This window comes from Cyrtonyx montezumae, unplaced genomic scaffold (assembly GCF_038088225.1).
Source record: "Cyrtonyx montezumae isolate F1298 unplaced genomic scaffold, pur_monq_1.0 scaffold_4, whole genome shotgun sequence".
NCBI lineage: Eukaryota > Metazoa > Chordata > Aves > Galliformes > Odontophoridae > Cyrtonyx > Cyrtonyx montezumae.
The window spans coordinates 11,001,130-11,026,538 of NW_027072045.1; the positions used below are offsets into that span (position 1 = coordinate 11,001,130).

General features: G+C 42.6%; 2 protein-coding genes across 7 annotated transcripts in view; both read left to right on the forward strand.

Annotated features, from left to right (window-relative positions):
- The window catches only part of STN1 (STN1 subunit of CST complex), a 37,634-nt gene extending 26,189 nt beyond the window's left edge, over nucleotides 1–11,445 (forward strand). For all 4 annotated transcript variants that reach the window (XM_065746199.1, XM_065746200.1, XM_065746202.1 and 1 more), the window contains 3 exons: nucleotides 5,416–5,538; nucleotides 6,135–6,207; nucleotides 10,169–11,445. In XM_065746199.1, coding sequence (XP_065602271.1) covers nucleotides 5,416–5,538; nucleotides 6,135–6,207; nucleotides 10,169–10,326 — 354 coding nt within the window. In that variant the 3' untranslated portion in view covers nucleotides 10,327–11,445. The remainder of the gene's footprint in view (nucleotides 1–5,415; nucleotides 5,539–6,134; nucleotides 6,208–10,168) is intronic.
- A 10,424-nt stretch (nucleotides 11,446–21,869) lies between these two features.
- The window catches only part of SH3PXD2A (SH3 and PX domains 2A), a 228,968-nt gene continuing 225,428 nt past the window's right edge, over nucleotides 21,870–25,409 (forward strand). For all 3 annotated transcript variants that reach the window (XM_065746041.1, XM_065746044.1, XM_065746043.1), the window contains exon 1: nucleotides 21,870–22,007. In XM_065746041.1, the coding sequence (XP_065602113.1) occupies nucleotides 21,936–22,007 (72 nt within the window). In that variant the 5' untranslated portion in view covers nucleotides 21,870–21,935. The remainder of the gene's footprint in view (nucleotides 22,008–25,409) is intronic.

Consider the following 25,409-nt stretch of genomic DNA (forward strand, 5'->3'; position numbering starts at 1 on the left):
GCATTTTTGTTGTTTGCTTTAAAGCAATTGTGGATATAAGCAAGGACAGGAATTCGTCTCATTTGTGATAGGAGAAATTGGATGCTAACATATCCAGAATGGGACAGGGTATTCTTCTAAACCAACTGGAACAATATTAAGAGTTCCCAAACTCTTTACATAAAAGGAAGTAGTGCTCATTTTAACTGATGTTGGAAATGTCCATCTCTGAAGTTCTCTCATTTATAGAAGGATTAAGAGGAATGACTTGCAAAGCCATTTAAAGTAGGAACTGGTGCAGAGCAAACATAAAGGCACAGCCCTCCTCCTCCAGCATCAGCAATGCTAATAGTCATGAGGAACTGTCATAATAATTAATAGTTGTTGCTCCTGACCCTGATGCAGAAGTGTGAGTATATGTCCCAGGAATTTGGGCACACAGATGCTTATTTAGAAATTGCAGTTCTCCCCATTGCCCTTTGGTATTAATTCCTTGCAAAGAGGCTTATATCTCTTTGCATAAGAAAGAACATTCAGTTGTCAAGTGACCTGAACGACTTGAGTGCTCTTAGTAATGCTCTTGAAATGTGTTTTGTTGTTCCTCTGCTCAGTGTCTTGGAAGTGCTACTTCTCATAATTGGCAAAGGGTCAAGTACTCAGTTTGATTCACAAAAATAAGAGAGAGATCTGATCTCCTCCTTCCTTCCTGCTGTAGTATTTTGATTTGCATTTCCCTCAAACCATCTCCTAGGAGATGTTAGTGCACCCTCTTCATCTTTCTTACCCTCCCATTGTGATAAACAGTGTGCAAGTACTTTAGAAGATATTTCCTCATGAAAAATTTCTTTCAGGGAGGTGTTGAGCTGCTATGGAATCACTGGCAGCAGAGTGGAGCAGGGGATGAGGATGGGAGAAGTAGCTGGGGTAGCGTGATGTAGGCAGCACCTCTCTATTCCTACTGCATCTGGACCCTGTCTGTGTTCCACAACACAATACTGAGCTCCAGTCCTAATGGCTCCCCAGCAATGCAGACTTCTGACCCTCCAGAATAAGTTTCTCTCTCACAGATGCATACAGCTGAACTCTAATCATGTCCTCTGCTCAAACACATACTAGGTTACTTAATTGTATAGTTTCAGAGGATAAGTAAGAACAAGTAGCTTGATGTTTTTAAAGATAATTACGAATTAAGAAATCTGTTACTATCTTTGAAACTGGCAAACCTTTCTTTTGCATAACCAGTACTCCTATTTCTTAGTGGTAGCCTTCTGTTGCTGAACTTATGCAATTTTTTTTGTTCTTTTAGAGAAAAAAAAAAATCTGTTCACGTGAACTTGATCCATCCAGTTTCTGAACTGGAATAGATTCAATTTGCAACCAGGCAGTCTTGATTAACCTTTTTTACGTACTTCTTTCATGTGTAATCTGTTGTGTGAGCTGTTTTAGTACTATCATTCCACATAGTGCATGTCACTAGCTTGAACTTGGTTGTGTTTTCCAAACTCTGCTCTTTGTACTTCTCTTGGTTTGAATGTTATCTCAGGGTCAGCAATGGCAGGTAGTTGAAGCAAGGAGTTCTACTGCATCCATACTTCCTGTGGCCATGCACACTGTGCTGTAGGTATAACACAGTGCCTTGTTGTATATGTTCTTGATGTTACGTGCTTGACTTCCTGCTTCTGGAGGAAGCTTCACTGCTACTTTAAATATTGCAAAGCTGATTTATTATAGGACTTCAGTACTGACACATCCAGAATCACTATCATCACTATCACTAAAATTGTCACCTGTCTAAACTAAGGCTTAAACATTGCCTGAGAACTTGTGATACTACTAATAGAAATGGTGCTTCACATGTGTGGTTATACCAGGAAACTAACACAGCGAAGGTGTGTCATGATTGATGAAGAGACATAGATTATATACTTTCAGCATTCAACCTGATTCCTGTACCACTTCATTTTTGACCAATTATTGATTGTAAAGGAAGTTTACTTTGCTATAAAGAGAATAATTGGTTGCACTGCACCAGTCCACTAAACTAAGTGAGGCCACCAGCTGGAATATGTTGGCTGAAATACCAGTTTAATTCTGGAGGCATGTGTTTTGTTGGCTTTGCTACGTATTTCTTGTCTGGCCTTGGGAGGGAAGCTCTGGATGGTAAAATCATCGTTCAATAGCTGGGGGATAAAGGGGAGGAAGGTGACTTTACAAAAGTGATGAATGATTTTAGAGTGATACTTTGGTTGGATGTACAGCTTCATTTTTAAAAAGATTCTGATTTGGGAGAGCTGGGGGAACAACTGCTGTCAGCACTTCAGGGAACCTGAAACTGTGCTCTCTGAAACTTAAGATTTGCCAGAGGGGAGATGTTTTGAAAGATGAAGTGTGAACATCGTGAGGGGTTAATTCAAAATCCAGATTCAAATCTTGCTAGTGCTTTGGATCAGCAGTTAAACTACTTAATACCTGAAAATGCTTTGAATTTCTTGGATGAAAGGCTTCATAAAAGTAAAGCGATAGTTAATAAGCTGTGACTCAGAAGGAACTACTTTAACAGCAACAGACACATTTTTACAACTGTTGAAATGCAGGCATTTTTCAGTCTCCTGAAATAAAAGCAGGAATGTGAAATCTGCTAGGGTTTCATAGTCTCAGATTTCTTTTGTCTGTAGATAGCCCTGTGTGCAATCTCCTCTAGACCTCTGCTCAGCAGTCAAGTGTCACTGTGTTGTTGGATCTTAGGGGACACTTCAAGCTCAGGAGAAATGAGGGTCTGGTTTGGTGTAAAAGAAAGTGTCACGGAATTAAGGAGACATGCTATTGACTTTTGAATGGGCAGGATGAGAAGTTGGAGATGTTTTGGGTGAACAAAAGAACAGATTAAGGAATTATAGGTTGTGTGCACAAAGGAACTGTTAAATTGTTAATGTACTCAGAGGGATGGGGAGGTACAAGTGTGTTCTGGAGTATGCTAGAAAAAATAACTTCTATCTTTTGGGGGTACCATTAGAGCCCCCGTTTGTTCTTTGGCAGCAGTCCTTCTCCTCTTGAGCTCGTTCTCATGGACTCTGCATGTTTGAGAGGATGCTGCTTACTTATTTCCTCACTCTCAAGCATGCCTCTCTGCCTTCTCTCTGTCAATCTCTTTACTTACATTCTTAGTGATTCCGTTTCGGTATCCATCCAGGCAGAGCTGTGTGTCAGTTCACACAGAGTCTGTTTTTAATTATCTCCTTTTTCTGACGGGATCTCACTGTTAAGCCAAACTGAATAATTATCATACTTCTTTGGAGATATTTTTATCTTTTTTTTCTTCTTCAATGTTTGCTTTCACATTAAAAATTAATCAGTCTTGAGATGGTTGCTTTGCAAGCAGTTTCTTAAATTTTTGAGTATTTATTCCTGCATCATTAGAGGCAAAGTCTATCTGTTTTAGGCATGGCCATGAGAATGTGCTTTTTTATGAGGAAAATATTCACTCTTAATTTATAAAACAAGCAAACAAAACCCCTTCCTACCACATTTTATGTTTATTCCTTCAGTTCATTGTAGGAGACGCTATGAAGAGAAATATGATAGTAGTATTAATGGTGTGACTGGAATGAAGTCCAAATGTAAGGTCAAGTTTGTCATTGAAAGCAGTGTCTGCTGTTGCACAAACTGATATAGCTGTGGTGCCCAGGGGGACAAACATTCAGACACTGAACTCTGTAATAGGAGAAAACTTGAAGCCAGTAAAGGCTGAGAATAATAGCCATTGTTCTGTGTTAAATATCTTGATCTATTAGATAATTATTTTTTGCTAACAGCTTGAGAGGAAAGAAGCTAGTTAGCTGTTGTGGAGCACAGAGAGAGGGGGAAAAAATATAGAGAGCTGTGATTATGGCCTGCTGAAAAATTGAGGGGAAGGGCGTGGAGAAAAATGTGGAGCGTGCTGATGCCTCATTGAATCTCTGGACTATTCCTGGCTAGATACATCAGCTCCCAGGCTTTAGAGGTGGTCTGAGTTTCACTTGAGACTTACAAATGGATGAAAGTAATGTTTTGTGAAAAGATATTCTTAGGTTACTGATGTGTCTGTTACCACGTGTCCATGTGGATTGCTGCTGGTGCACGATGGTTGCCTGTTTTGCTCCTAGAATTTCTTCGAATTGCCCCGATGAATGAAGTAGGATACGTGATATCTGATACTTTTATTCAGGAAAGAATGGGATCATTTATGGTGACAGCTGAAAAAATGGCTTGGCAGATCTTGCTTTGGTTGCTTTGGTGTGGTCTGATTCTATTCATCACATGTTTGTTTGTGGGAAGCAGTTTAGCTGTCTTCTTGAAGGAAATCACAGGGAGCACAGTGTGTTTCCCAACAGATGTGGAAACAATAAATGGGGAATTGAAGCAGTCTCTGTAGATGTGAGGCTGAAAGATACAGTAGGGCTGACACAGATGAAAAAGTGTAACCCGTGGTCTTATTCTTGTCAACCTGTACAGTCTCTTCGCCATAGCTGATTCATATCCTTCCACTTCCCTTGCTATCATCCCACTCTTTTAGCTCTGCTTTCAAATATACCCTGCTTTTCCCTAATTTTTCCCCTCATTACTTCCTTCCTACCTTTTAGCAGTGTACTGAACCCTTTCTTCTAATAATCTCCCCAGTGATGGACTTCCAGGCCCATTGTTTCCCTTCCACAAGAATCTCATTTTCTCACTTGCCTTCTAAAGGTAATCCTTTCTCTCTTTAACTTATATACCTGCTTTAATTTCTTGCATATATTTTCTCCTTTCATTTCATTAGATCTGTAGAGAAATTCTTAAAAACATGATCAGAATGTGTAAAAAAAAAAAAAAAAAAAAAAGAAAAAAAAAGAAAAAAAATTGGAAACCAAAGGAGAAGAAATAAATATTGTTACTACCAGTTTCCTTGTTTTCCTTGGATACTGCCACATTTCCAAATCAGGAGATGGAGATTGAATCCCCAGCGCTTGGATTCCTCCTGAATATCACCTTTCAAAGCCCTAGCCTTCCTGGCTTCCTCCCATATTCCCTTTATTACAGGAAAAGTCTGAATATCATTAAAGCTGATCAGCTAAACAGTCAAACTCTCTGTAAGCGTCATGGGACGATTCCAAAAGAAAAGAACTCTCAGTATGTAATCAAATAGCTGCTAAATACAAAGAAGGCAGTTAGGAGGTTTCTGGTTTCTTCAGAATAGTACAGCTTTTGGGTTGTTTGGTTTGTTTGGTTGTTTGTTTGTTTGGCTTTTGAGCCCAAGGTGTTGGTTAGTTCATATATTACAGAGAAGATTTCTGAATTTTCAAGTGAATAAAAATGCATAACACAATCTCATTATGTTCTTTTGCTCTTGAAGGTTTTACTGTCAGCTTCAGCAGGACTGAGATTTCTCACTATCTGCTTCTCTCCTGTCATCCCATCCAGGTGAATTCAGGAAGTGAATCCAGCTCCAAAAGGATTCACAGTGTTTTCAAGGAAGCAATAAAGAAACTACAAGAAAAAGGAATGGTTTTCCAGAAACCTGGTACCTCTAAGGACTTGTACCATGTAAGGAACTGAGCTGTGATTGCAAACTTTTTCAGTGATAATGCTATTTTATATTTTTAAGGTAGAAATATTTCAGAAAGAGTCTCTGTATGTATATTCAACAGGCTTATCTACAGCCTTCATCACTGTTACCTCGTTATTGCTCACTGAGCTGGTTGTTTTTTGATTTAAGCTCAGTACCAGCCTCCAGCTCTGCTGCTGTTCCAGGTGCAGTTGGTGTTTACTGCATCACTGAACTGTGCACAGATGCAATAGAGCACACTGAAGAGTGGGACAGGTCTTTTTGTTAGGGTTAGGTCGAAACTTGGGATTCTGTTCCCTTGAGTCAGCTCCCTTCTTTTGGGCTGAATTCCAGTATCTCATTTTCTTCTCCTAACTCTTGAATGCTGCTAACATGGCTTAAATAAAAAAAATAAATAAATAAAAAAAAGGGAATTGAAAATGTAACGTTCGTTATTAATCTTGGAGGCAGCAAGCTGCACTTACGATGGTGTAAGTTTTTGGAATGCATCAGAGCCCTGGATTCCTTTTTAACACTGATACCATCTCCTGTGAAATAGACTGCTATTAATTGTCAGTTTGTTTTTTTCCTCCAGGTAACCGACCATGATAAGGAGCTGCTTAAAGTGACCCTTGATGTGATTAAAGAGGACTGCCGGAAACCCAGGCGTAAGTACACGTGTGGTCAGGTCTCTGATGGTTGCTGATACGTTGATGACAAACTCTCCTGAGGCAGGATTTGGTATGTTTCTTGTCTTTACCCTTGAACTTGGAGCTAATTTGCTCCTGTAGCGCATCAGAGTAGCTAAAAAGCAGAAGTGTGGCTGCTGCTTCCTGTAAGCACAGAGAAAGAGCATGTGCCTAGAAGGAAGCAAGCTTGTCAGAGATGAAATAAGCAGCCATTATCTTAAATCTCTATCTTTTGAAAATATATAGGTTTGGAGAGGAAACAAATATAAGGAAGTTAGGTCAGCAAGGTCAGCACCTAGTAGCAGTTGCTTTGCACTTCAGATAGGCTTCAGTTTTTATATGGGAGTTGGCAGAAAAGTGGCAGTATTGACAGTCTCCATTAAGTCAACAGTAAAATTCATTTATGTCAGTAGGGCATTCTCTGTAGGTTTCTAAGCGAGTGCAAGAGCTCAGGTGGTTGTTCCTTACAGGTAGGCATTTCAGTGGAGAAAAAAATAAATCCACTTCTTTTTATGTCATATACCTTGTCTGGTTTCAGAGTTATCCCTGTTCCTTATTGTGTCTTGCCATAGCAATAGCTTGTGCTTGGCTTGATTATCACTAATTACAGAGAGAGGTTGATACAGAATTTCTCTCAATTCATTGGACAGAATGTCAGCAGGGATCTCTTGCTGCTAGAGTGTAGCTATTTGTGGGTTAGAATGTACAGAAGAGTAAATGACTGACTAGAATATGAGATGTATAATATTAAATTGCCATCATAGTTACAATAGTGCTTGTGGGACCTGATTGATGATGGTTATCCTGCAGAGAATAAAGGGTAAGTGAAGTGAAATGACTCTTGAGTTTTCAGCTCATTACATTAAGCAGAGGTGCAGTTGTACACATGGTTTATAGATGGAAGTGAAAGTTTTGTATCTCTGGGGATGGTGGAAGTGGATGGTATTGGACAAGCAGATAAGGTGGGCCTCATTTGCCCAAGGCTGTTTCAGTGCAACAAATTACCATTCATATTGTTCTTTTGTCTTTTATCCCATTAACAAATACAAACAGCTCCTCTGCAAAAGCCAAATCATTCCTCTTAGAAACCTGTGTTTTTTTCCTAATTGGCCCACTGTGTACAAGCCAGAACGTGTACCACTGGCACAGGGCAATGAGTGACTGCTGGGTATGCATTATCACAGTGGTGAAGTACTCAGTTCCCTGTCATAGGTTGAAAAGTTATTTCAGCCATCCAAAAACTGGTAGATGGGTCACAGAAAAAAGCTTTGTAGAGCCTTTAGTTCTCAAAGTCATCTTTCATATTGAGCAGAAAAAGAATAGCAATTGCTTTGCAGAACCTCTTGTTTTCCTTGAAGCTTTCCATCTGTTTAGTTTCCTGTTGTAGAAAGCACAATTCCCAAGTCAATCTGTTTTTCTCTGGTGGTTTCAATGTTCTGGTTTCTGGCAACACAGTATTTTAAGAAGGGAAACAAAAAAGCTTCAGTCAAAACCAAGAGAGTACTCCGGGCATGTTCCTGTCAGGGCGTGCTGCAGCAGTGCAGAGCTCAGTGCTGCTGTCGGGCCCCCTCTGCTGGGTGGTTGGCAGGCATAATGAGCAGGCTCACAGTGAGTAAATATGAATGGGATAATGCATCAATTTTTATAGTACCTCCTTGTTTGCTGCAAGAAATTCTAACCCTTTTTTCTTCAAGAACAATGCTAACCTTCCATGACAGCAAGACTGTATAAGACAAACTCGTCTATCCAGGTCAACAGGTACTCTGCTTGCTTTTAAGGCACTGCTTCACCCCAATCATTTTTTTTTTTACGATGCATTTTTCAGAACCAACCCAGCTACCTGGATCTATTGTGCAAACGATTCCCCATTGTGACTCCACAAACCCTGATGTGTAAAACTCCAGCATGATAGTCCTTGGCTGTAATTTTAATTCCAAACAGCCCAATTTGAAGTTCCCTTAATGATAGTCCACTCTGGGACTATCTAGATTCTTAATGACGTCAGAAAAAGGTGTGACAGTACAATTGGACTTCAGACTGAACTGCAAAATGGTAGACTTAATCCAGTCCTGTTTCTTTTCTTGATGCTTTTGCTGTTTTTAGGCTTTAATGTAGCAAGTGGAAGTTACTCTGTAACTCTGTCCTTTCTGGTACCGGTAGGTGAGACTGTTAATCACAGCCTGAATCACTGGACAAAATGTGGTATGTCAATGAATGAACGGCATCCCACTGCTGCAAAGTGTATATTCCATCAAATTTCATTTGTAGCCTAGGTCTGTATCTGAGCTACTTAATTATTGTACATGCCTGCAACTACCCTGAAATGCCATTTTCTGCCAGTGCTTAAAACAAAAGATGTATTATACTGTTGGGTAATACCTGAGTCACTAATTCATGAAGACTGAAATTAATGCACTGTAGATCAGGGATGGGCACTCTGACTTTCATATGACGAACATGTGACTAATGCACAGTACGGGTACCCACTTTGTTTGCATCAGCAGTCACTAAGAGCAGGTTGGTGCATTGTTCTGTTCTCTGCACTCATCCTTCCTAGGGTGGTGAATGTATTTTTGGCCACCAGCCACAGAGGTCTTTCATCATGCTGTGCACTGACTCCTAAAGAAATGTCCTTGCCTGAATCATAGTCTTAATAGGAGCTGGGCTGAACTGTGTATTTAAGTGTACTCAGCAGCTCCTCCTATTTACCAGTGTCTTTTCTAGGCAGCTTCCAAAAGGCAGTTCTGGGGCTTAGCCAATTGGGATTGGCTAAAATAAAAACAAAAGCAGGAAAAACTTAAGGACAGGTATCTCCCTGGTCCCAGGCCACCATGCCAATTTCTCAGTATCTTTGTCTAATTTACCTTATGCCTGAGCTGAGGAATGAGGTGAAGGAAAGTCGCTTGTGCTACGTTTATGATCGTTTTCCATTGTTAGCCTTGGAGGAGAAAAGTCTCTTGTTGTTTTGAAGACTTGAGGAAGACTCACATCCTGCAGTGCTGGTGATTAGTAAGTTTGCATGGTTTGTTGGTGAAATTGTTGGTAGGGACAGCAGGGCTTCAAGTCACAGCTTCATCAGATACACAATTACCACATGCTGTACTAAAGCCATTGAGGACGTTTGTCTCTGACTTGCTCACTAGGAAAGGGAATGTCTTGAATATTTCTGCCCTCGTGTTTTCAGGGCTCATTCCTCTTAAAATGAGATAAAGCTTGATTCTGAAATCCTGTGACCTTCTACTGCAGTAATTGTTTGAGAAGTGTGGAGTGTATGAATGGGATCGTATAGCCAGGTGAATGGAGGTTGCACTGTGACAGTTCTTCCACAAGATGCCAGCATTGGGCAGGCAGTCACATCTGGCCGTAGGCCTGCCTTCAGTTCTAAATGTTTTAAATATTGGATATGGGCAAAAGGAATTTTCATTTGGTTTCTTCTGTTCATGATCTAGCTGTCAGTGTCCGTGTTTGCTGCAGGGGAGTTGGACTAGGTGGCCTGTATGGGTGCATTCCAACTCAAACTCATTGATGAATCTGTGACGAACTGCACTTGCAAAAAGTGGATAGTTTTCATAGAAGGGCTGTGGAAGTGCCTCTGAAGTTACCCTCATTATCAGGTTGTATCTGAGCCCTATATATTAGTTGATACAGCTATCATTCACGCTCACGATTAGTGTTACTGCCCTGACACCTCCTAGTGAAATCAGTAGGGACATTTAGTGATGGGAGAACTGCAGGCACACACTAGATCTCTTACCTCTGAATACATACATCTCTGTGTTTAGTACTTTGGTACATCATCAATTTTTAGTACATGCTATTTATAAGAGTCTTTTTTTGTTAGTTTATTTCCCCTGTTTTGGATTATGATATCTAAAAAGAGGCAGTTATGCTGAGGTCTCTGTTCGTGCTTGCCTACATTTTCCTCTTTTTTTTCCTGCAGATGCTGAAAAAGGCTGCCATTTTCTTCATGTCCTGAGTTGTGTTCGGCAGAGCTACAATCCCAATCTGGCTGAAGTGGTGATGCAACGTGTTTTGGAACTGCTGGAGAGCAGCAGCAATATTGTCAGCACTATGGAAGGATATTATATGGCCTTTTAAGGAGGGAAGATAGGATGTGTTAGTTCTGATCCAGTCAGGGTTAAAGTATAGAGAATAAGGAGTATCTGAAACAGAACTCTGGCACTGAAAAACTATTACCTACTGTGATCTCAGTGGGGGCAAAAAAGAGCTTTCTCTTTCTGTAACTGCTTTTTTTGTCCAGCTTCTGAGAAGTTGTCCCAGTATTTGCTTTAATATTATTTCTGACTTCCTTGTTATTACTGAGGAATGTTGTATCTAACTGATTCTGGACCCCCTAATATAACAGGGGGAGCTGGAAGAGAAGATGGGCTTTCTGCCTGCATGTCCTTCCCTGATTAGCAGTGAGATGTGACATGGCCTTTCTCACATTTGCATCCAGCGAGCCCTAAAGAGAAGTTACTGCTGAAGAGTGCTGTTCACAGCAGTGGTCACATCAGGACTTACTTTCTGGCTTTAAGACTGATGTTGTGATCCTTCCATACAGTGGTAGCTGTTCATTTTATATATGCTTTATGATAGAGAAAGCACATGCAAGCGAACAATCTAAAGGTTACCTGTTCTTCCTGGCAGTGTTGGCACACCCATGTGTGTATATATACGTATAATGTGTATTTCTGAATGTGCACAGCTGTGTCACTACTAAAACAGTCCCCACCTTCCTCTGAAAAGTAATTTTCAGGAATGAGGAACTGCATCCCTTTCCCATTCTGCAGCCTTCTCCACTGCTTGTAAAGCTTGTCTGCATTCCCCCCCCAGCTACCACATACAGTACTGACCCATGTTGTTTTGGATTCTATACAGACCAGAAGTTTCAAAATCAGCTCATGTTTTTCTGTTTATTTTTAAATTGCTTTGTATATCACAAGTGATAAGCCATAAATCAGGTGTTTTGGAACAGACAATATGAAAACAAGTAAGATTGTCTGTGATCTTTGCATTTCCCATTGCCTTTTGTCTTCTTCTTCCTTGTCACTTTCAGAAAAAATGCTGTCCATATCCATGCAGGACAAAAGATATTAACAAAGTAACGTTGGCCTGGAAAAGGTCACCATGCAAGACATATGACCTGGAATAGTCAGAACTCTGTTAGATGCCACTGTTCAGAGCCTGGAGCTTTTCAGCATCTGTGCTGCAGGGGATTGTGATGCAATTAGAGAAGAGTAGAAAGGGAGGAATATCTGCCTTCTCTCTGCTCAGCACCTTCCAAGTAACTTGAAATAGCAAGCTCACAGGAGGCAGATGTAGTTGTGAAGCCCTATAAGGATCGACATAGCAGGGAAAAATAAACCATATGCATGAAGAAAGCCAGTGAGTAGCCTCGTGTGTGCCAGGTTTCTGCTTTGTTTTTGTATTATATGCCTCACTCCAAGCCATGGCTGCAGTGAGATACAGACTAAGACAAAGGCATGATGAAGTATTTGGCATTTGCATTCAGAGACCTGTGGAAAACCCCAGCCTTGTAGAGATGGTGCAAGTGTTCATAGTGGAAAGCTGTGAGTTATTTCTGTCATTTCCCTAGTTGCTGCAGAGCTTAATAGCTGGTTTCCCTGCAAGATGCCACTGCTCCTAGTGTTAACTGCTGTGCTTATGCTTAGGTATCTTCTAGTCAGATCTTAATACTGGCCTCAGCATATTCCTCTATATAGGTCTGCCTGAAACTCCTGGGCTACTATTTTTTAAGCATCAAGAGATTGGTTCAGACAAAAAGTGCCCTGTCTGTCGTGCCCCTGTTGTGATTGAAAAGCACTGATAACTGCAAAGCCTCATAGAGATGAGGAGTGAGGAGCTTTTCTCGGGAAAGACGGATCAGTAACTCTGGAAAGAATCTTTCTTTAGCAGTTTCTAAGCTGGTCCTTGCTGGCAATGCTGGACTCTTGGAAAGAAGGGTGTATTCTGTTGGAGATTGTTCCTCAAGAACTGGAAGAAGGGATTGCTCTTACTTGATATAGGGGAGTAATGTGAATGAATACAAGGGAGCCTACTGTTTTTTACGAGACTGAAAAAGTCAAGGTAAAAATTAATGGAGAGGCCTACATTTAAGTGATGCAGATTGTAATTAGGAACAATAGTGTGCAATAGTTGTGCCTTAATTTTGCATGCCTTATTTTTTCCTCAGTAGCCACCCAGCTCAGACTAACACTTATTCTGATTGAGTGCATTCCCCCTCCTGCACTTAGAGGGAACACCACGTGCATAGGCCTGCACAGAAGTTACCCCAGCTGGCTGTGGGAGCACAGAGCTCACTGTAGGCTGATTTACCTGTTTACTCAGTATCTCTACAGTATGCTTCTGTGACAGCAGTCTAGACATACCCATGTTGGTATAAGTCACCTTTATGTAAGTTGAACTACACACACTAGGGCTTTTACTGCTAATAGACTGTCTCTCTGTTTACAGATCATATCCTTAACCAGAGTCATATCATGCACACTGTTAAAAAAAATTCTTAGATTTAGACCACACCTACAAAATATTGTGTGGAACATTCAGTGAAAGCACGCTTTCTTGTTTTGTTTAATTTGAAAACTCTTTAGGCAATACAGTCATTACTAGTTTATTAAAGGACTTTGAAGGTGGCACTTTAAGGTACAACTGACAAGTGAGAATTCATGTTGAGCTGCTTCGTGGCCAGTTCTAGTTTCCATAGAAACAGTTATGGCAGTAAAAGGCAGGTAAGTAAGAATGGAGGTTTCAAAAGCAGTCAGCATTTTTATGTTACCTTAAAAACGTGTTTCTGTAGAAATGCAATGCCTTAGAATGAAAATTACCATACAATCTTAATATTTATTATCTCAATATTCTGGCAGAATGTAAGCTAACTGTTTTTTCTGGAGAGGAAATGAAGGACAGAATAATTCTACCTTCAGTTCCTCAGATCTGCTTAGATAAGAGGAAAGAGAAAAGTTACTTCATGCCTCAGTTTCCTCTTTGTAAATTGCAAATAATATAGTTCCCCACATTGTAGGACATAAGCCCTGTTTCTTGGTAACACCAATCGTTTAAAAACTTGAGAGGTGGGAGCTGCTAGAGAAGAATTCTGTGGCTGAGAGGTAATGAGTGAATGAGTGGATAGCTGCTGGAGCAGGATTGAGCTCTAATCCTACTTCTCCTTTTACTATCAGCTTTTTCCTTCTCTGACTCTTCCATGCATGTTGCTTTGCCTGTTGTCTTTTTGATCTCCATATCCTATGAGACAATCATGGTGTCCTGATTTATATTTGTATAGAGTACTTTTGCTGGAATCCTCTTTAGGATTAAAAAGTCATTAGGGATCCTCTAATACAAATGATGGCTTCCTGAAAGTAGGAATCCAGATATGTGATTTCTGAACTTTCTTGTTATCAGTTCTTTGGATTGTATATTTGTACCCATGAGGGCATGTATTATACACAAATGTGAAAGAAAATTGTTTGCTACATGACCCTGAGCTGTCAGTTTTGTGGATCTGTCTATACTTGATTATTTCAACAATGAATGCCATGCACAGAAGTTGCCAATTCATTATTCAGAATTGGGAGTTCATAAATGAGCAGCCAGTAAGGCATGGAGCCACAAGGAGAAGGAGACAAAGTACTGAAAATCTGCTTGTCAGATAAATGCTATTTGCTTTACTTTGGGAGTAAGGTGATCCTGGGCTTACTGGGGAAAAGATGTGCCTAGCAAAGATTGTATCTTTATACTTACAAATGAATTTTGAAACTTCCTTTTCAGTGTAGCACTGTGCTTCTTATTGCTCTTTCAGCATTGTCTCCATCTCTCCTCAGCTCTGCAGATTGGTGAGCAAACAAAGGTTCTGCTGCAGGAGATAAAAGAGTAGTTATAATAATTAGTTACCATCTTCTGAGAGCTCCAGCATTACAGAAATGTTTTTATGGATGTTGGTAGGCAGCAGGGAAACGTTGAGGCAGGAATTGGGTTTAATTCCCAGCAGTGTGCCCTCTCAGGCACAGAGGCTTTCTCCCCAATTTTTCATCTATTTCTGCTCCCCACTTTCTCCTCTAATTGTCATTTCTTAGGCCTTTCATTTCATTCAGTCTCACCATTCATCTCTCTACCGGGGTTGCGGTCAAACCCCCTTTCTGCCCACTTTGTTCCCTTTATTTTTCCTAACTCAAGAATCGTTGTCAGCCTCTGGCAACTGAAAATATCAGCATGATCCCTTTGCCTGACCCACCTAACGTTATTCACAGCCCATTCAGTTTCCAGCAGGCAGTGCTTTGCTCCTTGTCCAGGCACCAGATGAGGCAGACATCATCTGCTTCAGCCTTGATCTTTCCTTTACCATGTAGTCTGCAACAGCAACAAGCTGCAATTTCAGGAGAACAGTTTCCCCCTTGCTAGGGCCCCTGACCTTGTAGCACCCTGAAAGTTTCTAGGTGTTAGTATTTGCTTATATCCAAGTGTGAAATACATAGAACTAAAAATTAAAATGGTTGTGTCTTGCCCAAACTGGAGCAAGTACAAGTTGTGCTTGCAGATGGCAGAAGCCATCTGCCTCCCCCTGAAACTTTCAAGTCCTTTTGCAGGTTTTATCATGTACATATTCAGTCAAGATGATGCAGACTTTGAGTTTGTGCACCTACTAGGTAATGTCTTCTCTTTTAGCCTGACTTTTTTTTCTTGTTTTTTAAATGAGAAACTGTCATTATACTCTGGTGTGTTTGATGTAACCATGCTGTCTGTCTGAGCGTTTGTCAGACTCTTCTGCCTTGCTGTCCCAAGAGACTTTGTAATCTGTTGACTAGTTAGCAGGGGTGAAGGACCTGAAGATCATATAGTCTTGCACATTTCTAGAAAGTGGATGCACTGATAGAACAGGGAAGCCCAAATGAGTGCCAACAGTAAGGGGAAGGAAGAAATTGTCACAGGATAGTAAAGACATGACACACAAGATGATCACAAGGAACAAATTTTTGTTATTTCTGCAGTGAGAACTATTTGTTTTCTTGTTCTACAGTGCTCTTTTAAGGACTGTTTTTTCCTGAACATTGCTGGCAGAGGTCTCCCCAGGGCAGACAAGTGTGATGGGAAACGGCGGCATCTTGATCAAGGTAGAGTTGTGTAACGGATTGTTAGGGATGCCAGCAGCCCATTCCCAGTAATACGTTTTAAATGCACAGTGGAGAATATATTAATTTAGTCACAGTAGCTTATGTGTTGAAATCGGCCCAGATTAATAAGATTGCCTGAGCATAACATAACCTGGAATTTGCCAGTGAAAGAAATAAGTTTAAGGAACAATTTTCAACAAGTGTTGAACCACTGCACAGTGTGGTGCTAATTAACCTGGCACAGCATGTCCTACAGCACTTGTCTTAACGTGCTTTTGTTATTGATGGGAAGAATGAATACTCCTTTCCCTACCAACTAGAACTGGAGCTGTCTGCCAGCTTAGCCTGGGATGAGCAAGTTATGAATGTGTGAGCATGTATGGGCCCAAACATTTGCTTGTCTTGCTTGACAACTGGAGGAATAGCTGCAGCTAAACCACTGCTTTGATAGGCTGAGACACCTACTTTATTCATCTTTTAGTTTCCCCAAATTAAAGTAAAGCAGAGTATAAAGTAGGCCTATCTCTGCTTGGAGCATGGTAAGAGAAATCACAAGTATGTGCCACTGCCTAACAGTCCACGTGATTAAATGAAGCATGTGCCAAGTCCATTATGAGCTGAGAAGTACGTGGTTCCTCCCAGCAGTGAGACCTCATCCGAATATTATGGTGATATTTGGAAAAAAGAGGGAGGAATTGTTTCCCACACATGCCTTCCCCAACGATAGTCATCACAGAAAGCCTTACAGGCCTACCCAGCTTTAGAATGTGCTGTCTTGTGAGTATACAAGGTGGTAAGGAAATGAGAAGGGTGCTTGGAGTCCATTTTTTTTCCTATTGCCAAATTCACATTGGGAGTGTAGGAGTTGTTCTTGCATGTGTGTAAAACTTATTTGCTGTAACATCCACGAAGCCTGAGCCATAACAAGCCAGCTGCTGTTCTGAAACCACTGCCTCCACTGCTGACTAATGCCCCCTCATTGTTTTCTTCCCTCACCTTGTCTGTTTTTTTTCTCCAATAATGTTTCTTGAACTTAATTCCTGGTTCACAGTAGTTACAGTCTCTTTGTTCTTCTGTGGTTACAGTGATCCAGAACAAACAGAACAGCAGCAAACTGATACAGAGAGAAATTTTTGTTGGAGCTCTGAATGTAGGAGAGGGTGAGAAATAGAGAGGAAGCAGAAGGAGGAGAGTTTAACAAAAAGATGTTTGAAATTAGTCCCACTGAAAAAAGGATAGGAAATAATTGCTTAATGATGCTTCAGACATCTGTTTCAGAACAGGCAGCAGGTGCTGCACATAATTGAAAGCAAGAACTTGTACTATTTTATTTTCTGTAAATAGAAAGGAAGGGAGGAAATGAAGGCATGAAAAAATCAGAGTAAGAGAACATTTATCATAAACAGCTGCACAAATGTATCTGGAGTACAGCAATATGTATATGTTCTTCCTCTGCATTCCTGTCGCTGTCCTTTAACAGTTCCTCTGTTCTGCAGGGTGCTCTGTCTTTTCTAAAAGACAAGTTCTGATGCTCAAAGCAAGATGCTATTGTCATATTAAGGGTCAAAATATTCAGGGCAATGTAATTGTCACCCAGCTGCGATTAGGAGCTGATGGATCCAAGGAGATGACTGGAGCTGCCTGGATGGCATTGCAGCTAGTGGCACTGCTCCACACTCTGCAGGTGAAAAGCACACTTACACCAGGTCCTGCTTTCCAGTTCTCTGTTTTTGAACGATGTCATCTTTTTTTTTTCCAAGCAATAAACATCCTACAGGGTGTTTGGTTTTTCAGACATCTCCTTACAAAGCCTAAGCTGGGAACAACTGGGGAATACAAATACTGCTTGTATCTGCCCATGATGCTCAGGAGATCCAAAAACGCACCTCCTAAAGAAGTCTTTATTTGATGGGAAAACCACTTTGCTTTCACATGGAAGTGACTTTAAATAAAAGAGAAATGTTAATGCACTCCACTGTGGTAGGAGTTTATAGAGTTGAGATTGTGTTTTTGTCATCTGTGGTGTAACTGCAGTTCTATAGCTGAGTTTTCATAAGATTTTATCGATACGTTTTCACAACTCACAGTCTACCTATCAAATGTTCTAGTTTGGATATTGGCAATTAAAGTTTTCTACTTTCTCTTGTGGGTGTGCAGCCAAATAAAATTACCATTTGGCTTCAGAAGGAGTAGAGTGAGTAAAAATAGAGAATAAGGAAATGAAAGTTTAAATGGGACTTGGTGGAAACTTTAAATCCGTTAGTACTGAGGACACAGCGTCCATATGCATACTTAGAATTATCATGGGAAGAGAATGCAATTAAAGACTACTACTTCCTAGATTTAATTCATTTGTAATAAGCCTATATTTTCAACAACAGATTGCCATTTTTTTTTTTGTGGAGGATGAGGCTGAAGCCAGTGTTGAGATGCCCTCTTGAACAGCGAGGGGAACTGAAGTCAGGGACAGCATCTGGGAATTAGCCTGAAGAATCCAAATCCAAACCTGTGACCAGTTTGATAAACTTCAGCTGCCACAAATGTAAGCCTGATGTTTATACAATGCATAAGAAAAGTGTGGTTTGGGCTTGTTTTATTCTATGTTTTTAAACCATGTCATCAGATATCTACTAAGCCTTCATAACAACGGAAAAGTACAAGGTGTATGTGGATGAAAAACAGTCTGCAGTGTGCTGCTACTAAACAGAGTGTGAGATGCACCTACTGCTGCTTGAAGTCTTTAATCCCCAACTCTGGTAAGAGAAGGACTGAAAAATCATGTTAGTCATGAAAAGGTTAAATTCTGAGCTAGCTGTCTGAGGGAAAGGATAATCTATAAGTAAGGAGAGTAAAGCAGCTCTTTTATAGTGCAACTAAAAGCTGTTACACCATTGGGAAAGCATGTACACTGCTAGCAGGGAAAACTTCAATAATCATTCTCCCATTGTACTAGGATGCACTTGGGCTGATAAAGCAGCATACTGGTGAGGAGGCTGAGAGGCAAAGGGGCACACCACCGATCTTGTGGGGCTGCTCAGCGGGACTGCAGCTGGTTTCTGCAGCTCCTTTCTACTACATGAGCTGTGAGCCTATTTATCTCGAGAGTGAATTTCATTTGAAAAGCAGTAATCTCCCAAGAAGATGAGATGCAATTTGCTTTTAAAAAATAGGAAGGAAAAAAAAAGATTGTATTGTGCTTTGTGTTTCAGGGTTTGAGATCTGAATGCCAGACAGGCTCTATTGTTCTTGTCACTTGTATCAAAAGGCGTGTGTGTTGAAAACCTGAAGTGGAAGAACTGCATGGAAAGCAGCCGTTGTAAGAACTGAGGTTTTATAAGTACAGGAGTTGAGATGGGGGTGTAACAAAGCCTCTGTGTTGTGCTGTTGCATATCAGAGCCAAAAAAGCCCTAAGGGGCACATCTCTAGTACCACGTCTAGCAGATTATGCATGCAACTGTAGTTGCCAGTAATGAGTTGTGTGGCTGATTTGTCATGCACAGCACTGAAACACTCCCCATGGCAGCTGAACTCGTGAGGCACTTCACTTCCCCCCAAGGTGATGAGCACCAGTAGAGCTCCTCATAGTAAATGGGACAAGATGTGGGTGTGTCGCAAGGGCAGATTTTGGCAAACAGAAAATCAGAAGCAGGAAAGAAAGGTTGTCTTTAAACAGCAACTCAAGCCACTCAGAAGGGGTTGTTATGCTATAGAATGCTGGATGATATTTACAGAGGTTTCCTTATCTTCAGTGATATGCCATGAATTAACAAGAGGCATTACAAATGGCTTTAATGAAGCACAGAAAAATCAGACCCTTGTTTTATTTTCTTGCTGACTTTATGATCCAAGTGTTTTCAATTTACAACTCAAATGCTTATTTGCAAAAATGAGCCAGCATGGCCAAGTCCTCCTGCAAGATGAAAACACAAGTCATGCTCCAGCTCTGAGACCATCACGTGTGCATTGTGTCACATCAGCTTTTGTGGAATTAGAGTAAAATTGATGTTGCTGGGCTGAAGCTGTATTGCATTGTTCAGGCTAATCAGGTTACCTCTTTGGTAATAAGAAATAAAAATAAATAAAAAAAATATTTGCAGCTTTTCAAATTGCTCTTCGGAAGTCTGAATTTCTCTAAGTGCTCCTCAGGTGGGTTTTACTGGAGCCAAGAGTCTGTAAAGGTGAATCATTAAATTAGCTCTTGATATTAATATACGTATTAAGCTTACTGTTAATGCTAGTGATGGCTCCTTGTCATGACAGGAGTTCAGTAACAGAGATTTAAAGAAATAGGAATACTAGGAGATTTAGAATGAAAACTTCTAGAGTTAGTAATTCTCCTACAGAATTGCAGTGCCTCGGTCTGTGTCCTCATGGTCCCACTCAGCTACAGGATCTTCAATGTGCAAAGCTGGTCACCCAAGGAGCCTGCTGTGCTTTGTCCTCCTTGCTGCTTTCCTTGAGTCCCACGGGCAGCCCAAGCCTGCCCCTCTAGCACAAGGGCTGGGCAGTTGGTGGCAGCTCCCTTTTCCCAGCTGCTGCCCAAGAGAGGCAGTACTAGACTGGGTGTTGGATGTATTTTAAAAGAACAATCCATGCCCCTAGTGACATACATTTTTTTTTCCTATGGAAATGGATGGCTGCAGCGGACAAACAAGGAGAGCAGAAGGTGAGAGTACAAGCAGCAGACAGAGGAGACGAGGAGCTTGTACTCTGCACAAGGGCTGAGCAGGCTTTGCAGCTGAAGATCATCTGGAGCAGCAATTATGCTGCCTTGAGCAGAAGGAAGGTAAACAGTGAAGCAAATCCTGGTTGTCCCCAGGGGAGCACGAACCTCCAAGTGACATTAGGGTCTGAGTGAAAATAGCAGCTCCTTGGATAGTAGATGAGATGAGGAAGAGTACCCGTAAGGAGATGCCAGTTAGTAAGAATGTCAGGAAGGATGGGGCAAAGCGTTTGGAGAATGATGTATGTTTTCTTTTTTCCTCACAATGAAATGTTTTGAAAGCTGATTTAAAACAAACCCTGAGTGTTTTAAACCATGTGGGGAACCCTTTATTCTTTTCTGGACAGAGTGATAGAAGAGAATGGAATGTGTAATGTATATTGATAATGGCTCACAGGAAAGAGGCATCCAAGACCCCAAAGACCGCCTGTGCTGGGCATGTTTTTATCAATGGGTTATTTGAATATTTACATTTGCAGGGAAGAATTTTCTTTGTTTGCTCTGCACACCAGGGACTTCTTGGCCAGTCTAAACAGTAAAGGTTTCTAATATAAATAATCGCTCTACTGCCTTGTGTCATGAAAGCAGATTAGAGGTAGGATGTCCTTCGAAGAAGAGCAGGGAAGGCAATGCACCAAAGAAAAAAGCAATGGCAAAGGTGAGAATGTCTCCCCTGTGCCAGGCAGCCATTACCAGAAGGTGATCGAGCATTAGCATACATCTCAGGATGGAGTGCCAGGATGTGAGCGGTTTTGGTGAACCGGGATCAGCTCCCTAGTTTTGGTGAACTGTGTGTGGTAGGAGGAGGGAGGAGGAGGCTCAGGGCATCTCCTGCTGTGTGCTGGAAGGACCATGTATGCAGTAGGTAGTTATGCTGTGGCCTTGCTCTCGTTTTTCCAACTTTTTAAGCTGCTAGTGGCAACCATTTACCAGCTTCTCACTTTCAAGCATCAGCCTTCAAGCTCAGCTGTTGGTGGTTTTGTGATTTCAGTGTGTCCCTTACAACGGTTGTGAGAGCTACACAGCTGTAGCAGAAATGCTGAGGCACAGCTTGAAGCAGTGATTGAACACCTGGTGGGAAGGCAGGGCCAACCCGGGGGAGCTCAGGTGCATGCAATGTACCTGAGTGATCAAAGGGGGTGGAGCCAGGATCCAGCCCTTGCCAGACCTCATGTGAGGGTTGGTGGTGGAGGTGAGGGTATCTTGCTGGAGATCCTTGTGTACCTAAGTTCTTCTAAAGGTAGGCAGATATTTTTTCCTTTGTTTCTGTGTCCATTGCTGTTGCATTTGAGCATATCCTCACTTGCTACTACGCTGTCATTGCTGCGCGATCCGTTGTTTTACAGCAGCACAGAAGTTGTGCTTCACAAAATATGCTTATAGTGTGCAATGAAACCCTACTGAGACTGACTGCGCTTTCCCTGTGAACGAGGAGCATCCTTTCGCTAGGGGCTGGGCCCTTCCTCCGCTGCTAGTCCTGCAGCTCTGCAGCTGCCAGCAGTGCCGTGGAATCTGCTGCTGCTGAGATTTCATTCGGTGGAGAGATCTCGCTTCGGTTGCTCGGTGAATAACCCAACCACCGCGAGGCAGGCCGTGCCCACAGCGCGCGGGGTCGGCCGCTCGCGCTCCCTTCGCGCCCCTCACCCCGGGGCCGCCTCGAGGCGGGGTCGGGCCCCGCCCTCCCCGGGCCGCCTCCGTGAGGGGGGAGAACCGCCGCGGCGGTACGGGGCGGAGTCGGCAGCGGGGAGCCCGGCCCTCCCCTCCCGCCCGCCGCGCCGGCCGGCATCGCCGCGGCGGGCAGCGCGGCGAAGGGTGCTGCCGGCACCGGCGGGGAGCCGCGGGGTGCGTGAAGATGCTGTCCTACAGCGTGCTGGACGCCAACGTGGTGGACGTGGAGAAGAGAAGGAACCCCTCGAAGCACTACGTGAGTGGCGGCGGGGACGGGCGATGCACGTGTGCGGGGCTGGGAGCGGGCGGGGGCCGTTCCCTTCGGAAGGTGAACGGCGGAACTCGGCGGTTTCGCTCGCCGCCGGGTTTCTCAGTTTGTCCCCGAGCCCTGCCGCTGCGGGGTCAGCCTGCCGGTGCCGAGCGGGCTTTGCTGCTTGCTTCCCATCGAGTTGCACACAGACTTCTTCCGAGGGGCAGGGGAGGTTTGCGTGCTCCTCGAGGCACGCTCCGCGTTCGGGTTCCCTTTCATCTGTGCTGCCTTCCTCTTTTCGCACCTCGCTGCTAACAGAGCGGGAGCGGATGGGGTTCTGACAGCGTCCCCGGGCTGCAGGGTGTCATGCGGAGCTGGCTTTGCCTCCGGGAGCTCCCTGCAAACAGCGAGGTTGATTTTGGCCATATACATAGAAAATAAAAGAAGAAAATCTTCATTCTCTGGTTCTTCTGGGTTTTAGTTGCACGCGGTCCTTTAAGTTTCTTCTCGAAATACAACCTGTGTTTAAGTACAGAGAAGGTTGGATTTTGTATACAGAAAGTAAATCATCCCTCTTTAGTAAAGAAAAAGCCTGATGGGTGCTGGTGTGAAATAAGTCCGAGTGCACTGTATTTCCTGGTGCTTCGTGTCTGCTGGGTTTCTTTGGAACTGGCATTTGTATTGGTTGCCTGAAAGATAGCACCGACGAGTGGATGTAAAGCTTTGTATTAATGCTTCATGTCACTGAGCGTTTTCCTCTAATGCTTAAACTGCAACCCAGGTTAAGGCTAGAGGGCACTATGTGGCTGAGAGATGCTGAGCTGCAGATGCAGAGCACATGAGAGCTTCAGCTTTACAGTTAAACATCTTGTGCCCCATTCATAAGAGTGGAAGCTCGAAGTCTCCTGCTCCCAGTGTGCCAGCTGGACTGCTGTCTTCAGCATATTGCTCATTCACTGCTTTCCAGGCAGGGAAGGCTTTTGCTTTTGCAAGTTGTCATTGAGCTGTGGCTGACACCACTGCAGTCTGTTATCTCACCTGAGAGGTGGCTGTGATTTGGCATCAGAGGCGTGAAGCTTCTGTAGAGATGTAGGACTGCCAAGCAGCAAGTTACACAAACGGACTGGGAACAATGCCTTCCTAAGCACTAGGAGAAATGAAAGTCAATTTCTTCTCTGTCAGAAAATAACTAGAGGGAAGGGATTTATCTTATATTTACCAGTGTGGGGGAAAATATTCCCTTGTTTTCTTGTAGAAACACTTCTCTGTTTCCTTGATGATTGTTATCACTGCATTTTAACAGCAACCTGAACTCTTACACACAGCTCTACACAGTGCTTCTAGTAGGGAATCTATTTCTTTCCCTTCACCCTGCTGTCCATACACTGTTCCTAAAATTGTCTTTCGCACTACAGTTCCATGTCCTTGTCTGTTCAGTTCTTCATTAAAAAAAAAAAGCAAATTAAATGGTTTGTTGTGTAAATAATGTAGCATCTGCCTTTCATCTGAGTGACCCTTAGTCTCTGGCTGAGCAGCATTCAGCATGATGCATCCTGTTTCACAAACTAGCTCTGGAATAATTCAATTAAAAATGATCCATGTCCTTGTGAATCTCTTTACTTGAGATGAGTGAATTAACCCCTAGGTCCAGAAGTCTTGGCGGCTGCTTTGTTTCCTAGATTACAGCGTGCTGCAGATGAATGTGCTGCAGCCTTTCATCTGGCTTTGGCCAGAGTTCTTCACTCAGGGTGAACTTGCACTGTCAGAGAATTGAACTCCCTGGATCTGTTCCATTGGTCACTACTGGTTTGGTTCTGCGCTCTTCCAGCACAAAGCAATTTCTGCAATGAACATAAATGTGGCTCAGGATTCTGCCTGTTGGCCTTGTATACTTCGGACAGTGCAAACCTCGGTACTTTTGGCTGTATTTTGGCTCTGTAATATCAGAGAGCCCTTCTGCCTTCAGCATCCCTAAGCAGTTTCGTGCCGTGCCTTAAGGCTGCACAATGCATTTGGCGTCAGATGAACGATGTGTTCCTGTGGTGGATAGTGATGTCAGTATTTCAGGTGTTTTAGCTTTAACTCCTTTCCTTTTCATTGTGATCTCTTAGGGACATGGTGGAGCCTGGGGAGATGAAGGCAGGTTTTTAGGCATTGAAGGCACGTGAAGAGGGCTAAATGTGAGCAGCACGTTAAGCCCCTGCATGCTCAGCCTAGAAGCAGTCATCCCCTGGAGCAGCTGTCTTCCGCGACAGCACAGCTTTTGTGGCCTCGACTCAAGAAATTAGAATGAGGTGGTGGCTTTGTACATCCCTTGCTGTGATTCCTGTGTGAAACTTGTTATGAGTTTAATAGAGGATTTATAGGACCCTGTGCATGGCAGGAGATTAAAATCTTAGATCCAGTGCCATTCGATATGAACCCAACTGCTCACACCCTTAGGAAATCACTGTTGGGGAAGGGGTCTGCCATGCCTCTCTGCTTTCTTGTCCGCAATGGGGGAGCATATGGGTACTTGCTTGGCTAGTGGCCCTGGATGGCAGCATGTGGTAAAGAGAAGGCTGGATGAATAATCATGTGCCTCTTTATGGTGTATCCCAATCTGCTCTTAAAACTTACGGTTTTTGGAATTCATTTCCTATTCTTTCTCCATACTGATGGTCTTTTAAGAATTAATTTGCACTAGATGATAATACTGTAGAAATGCTACATCTCTTTGCTTTCCCATTTTCCTTTTACAAGAACAATGTCAGGAAGGTCAAGTCTGGGTTTGTTGGACAGACCCTTGGTGCTACGGGGGTCATCCATTGGCTGAACTGTGCTGAGGTGACACTGAGTGAATTAGGATGTTTGTTCGTGGCTGATGGTGTCAGCCATTCTGAAGCAAAAAAAAGCTGGCAACAAAATCCAAATCCCTTTCCTGTCTCTCACTACATTGTAAGCAGTCCCGAAGTCTGTCCTCTCGGCTGCAGAAGTTTGGTCTGTTCATGGGATTGCTTCACTAATTTTTTTTTAATCTGAAATTGTGATAAACTGAATTAAACATGAAATGATCTCAGAACAGCAATAGTTTCTCTATTTAAAAAGATCCATTGTTGATTCTTCCCTCCTTTAATCATTCATGGGAAAGCTTAAAGAAGACATGCTCCTCTCTGTGCTTCCAGGTGATCTCCAGGCAGCTTATCAGTTACCCAACTGTGCCTTGTTAGGGAGCCCTGCAGGGAGTCTCTGCCTAGCAGGTGTGCTTGATCCTGTACTCAGCAAAGTGAGAACAGCTTAACACCTTCACCTGTTCACAGTTTTGCAGCATCTGGGTAATGGTAACATTCATTAGAAGCCAAATGAACAGAATTCACCCCTCCCTTTCCCAACCATTTGCTCTTCCCCAAAGGACTGAGTAGTTACTGA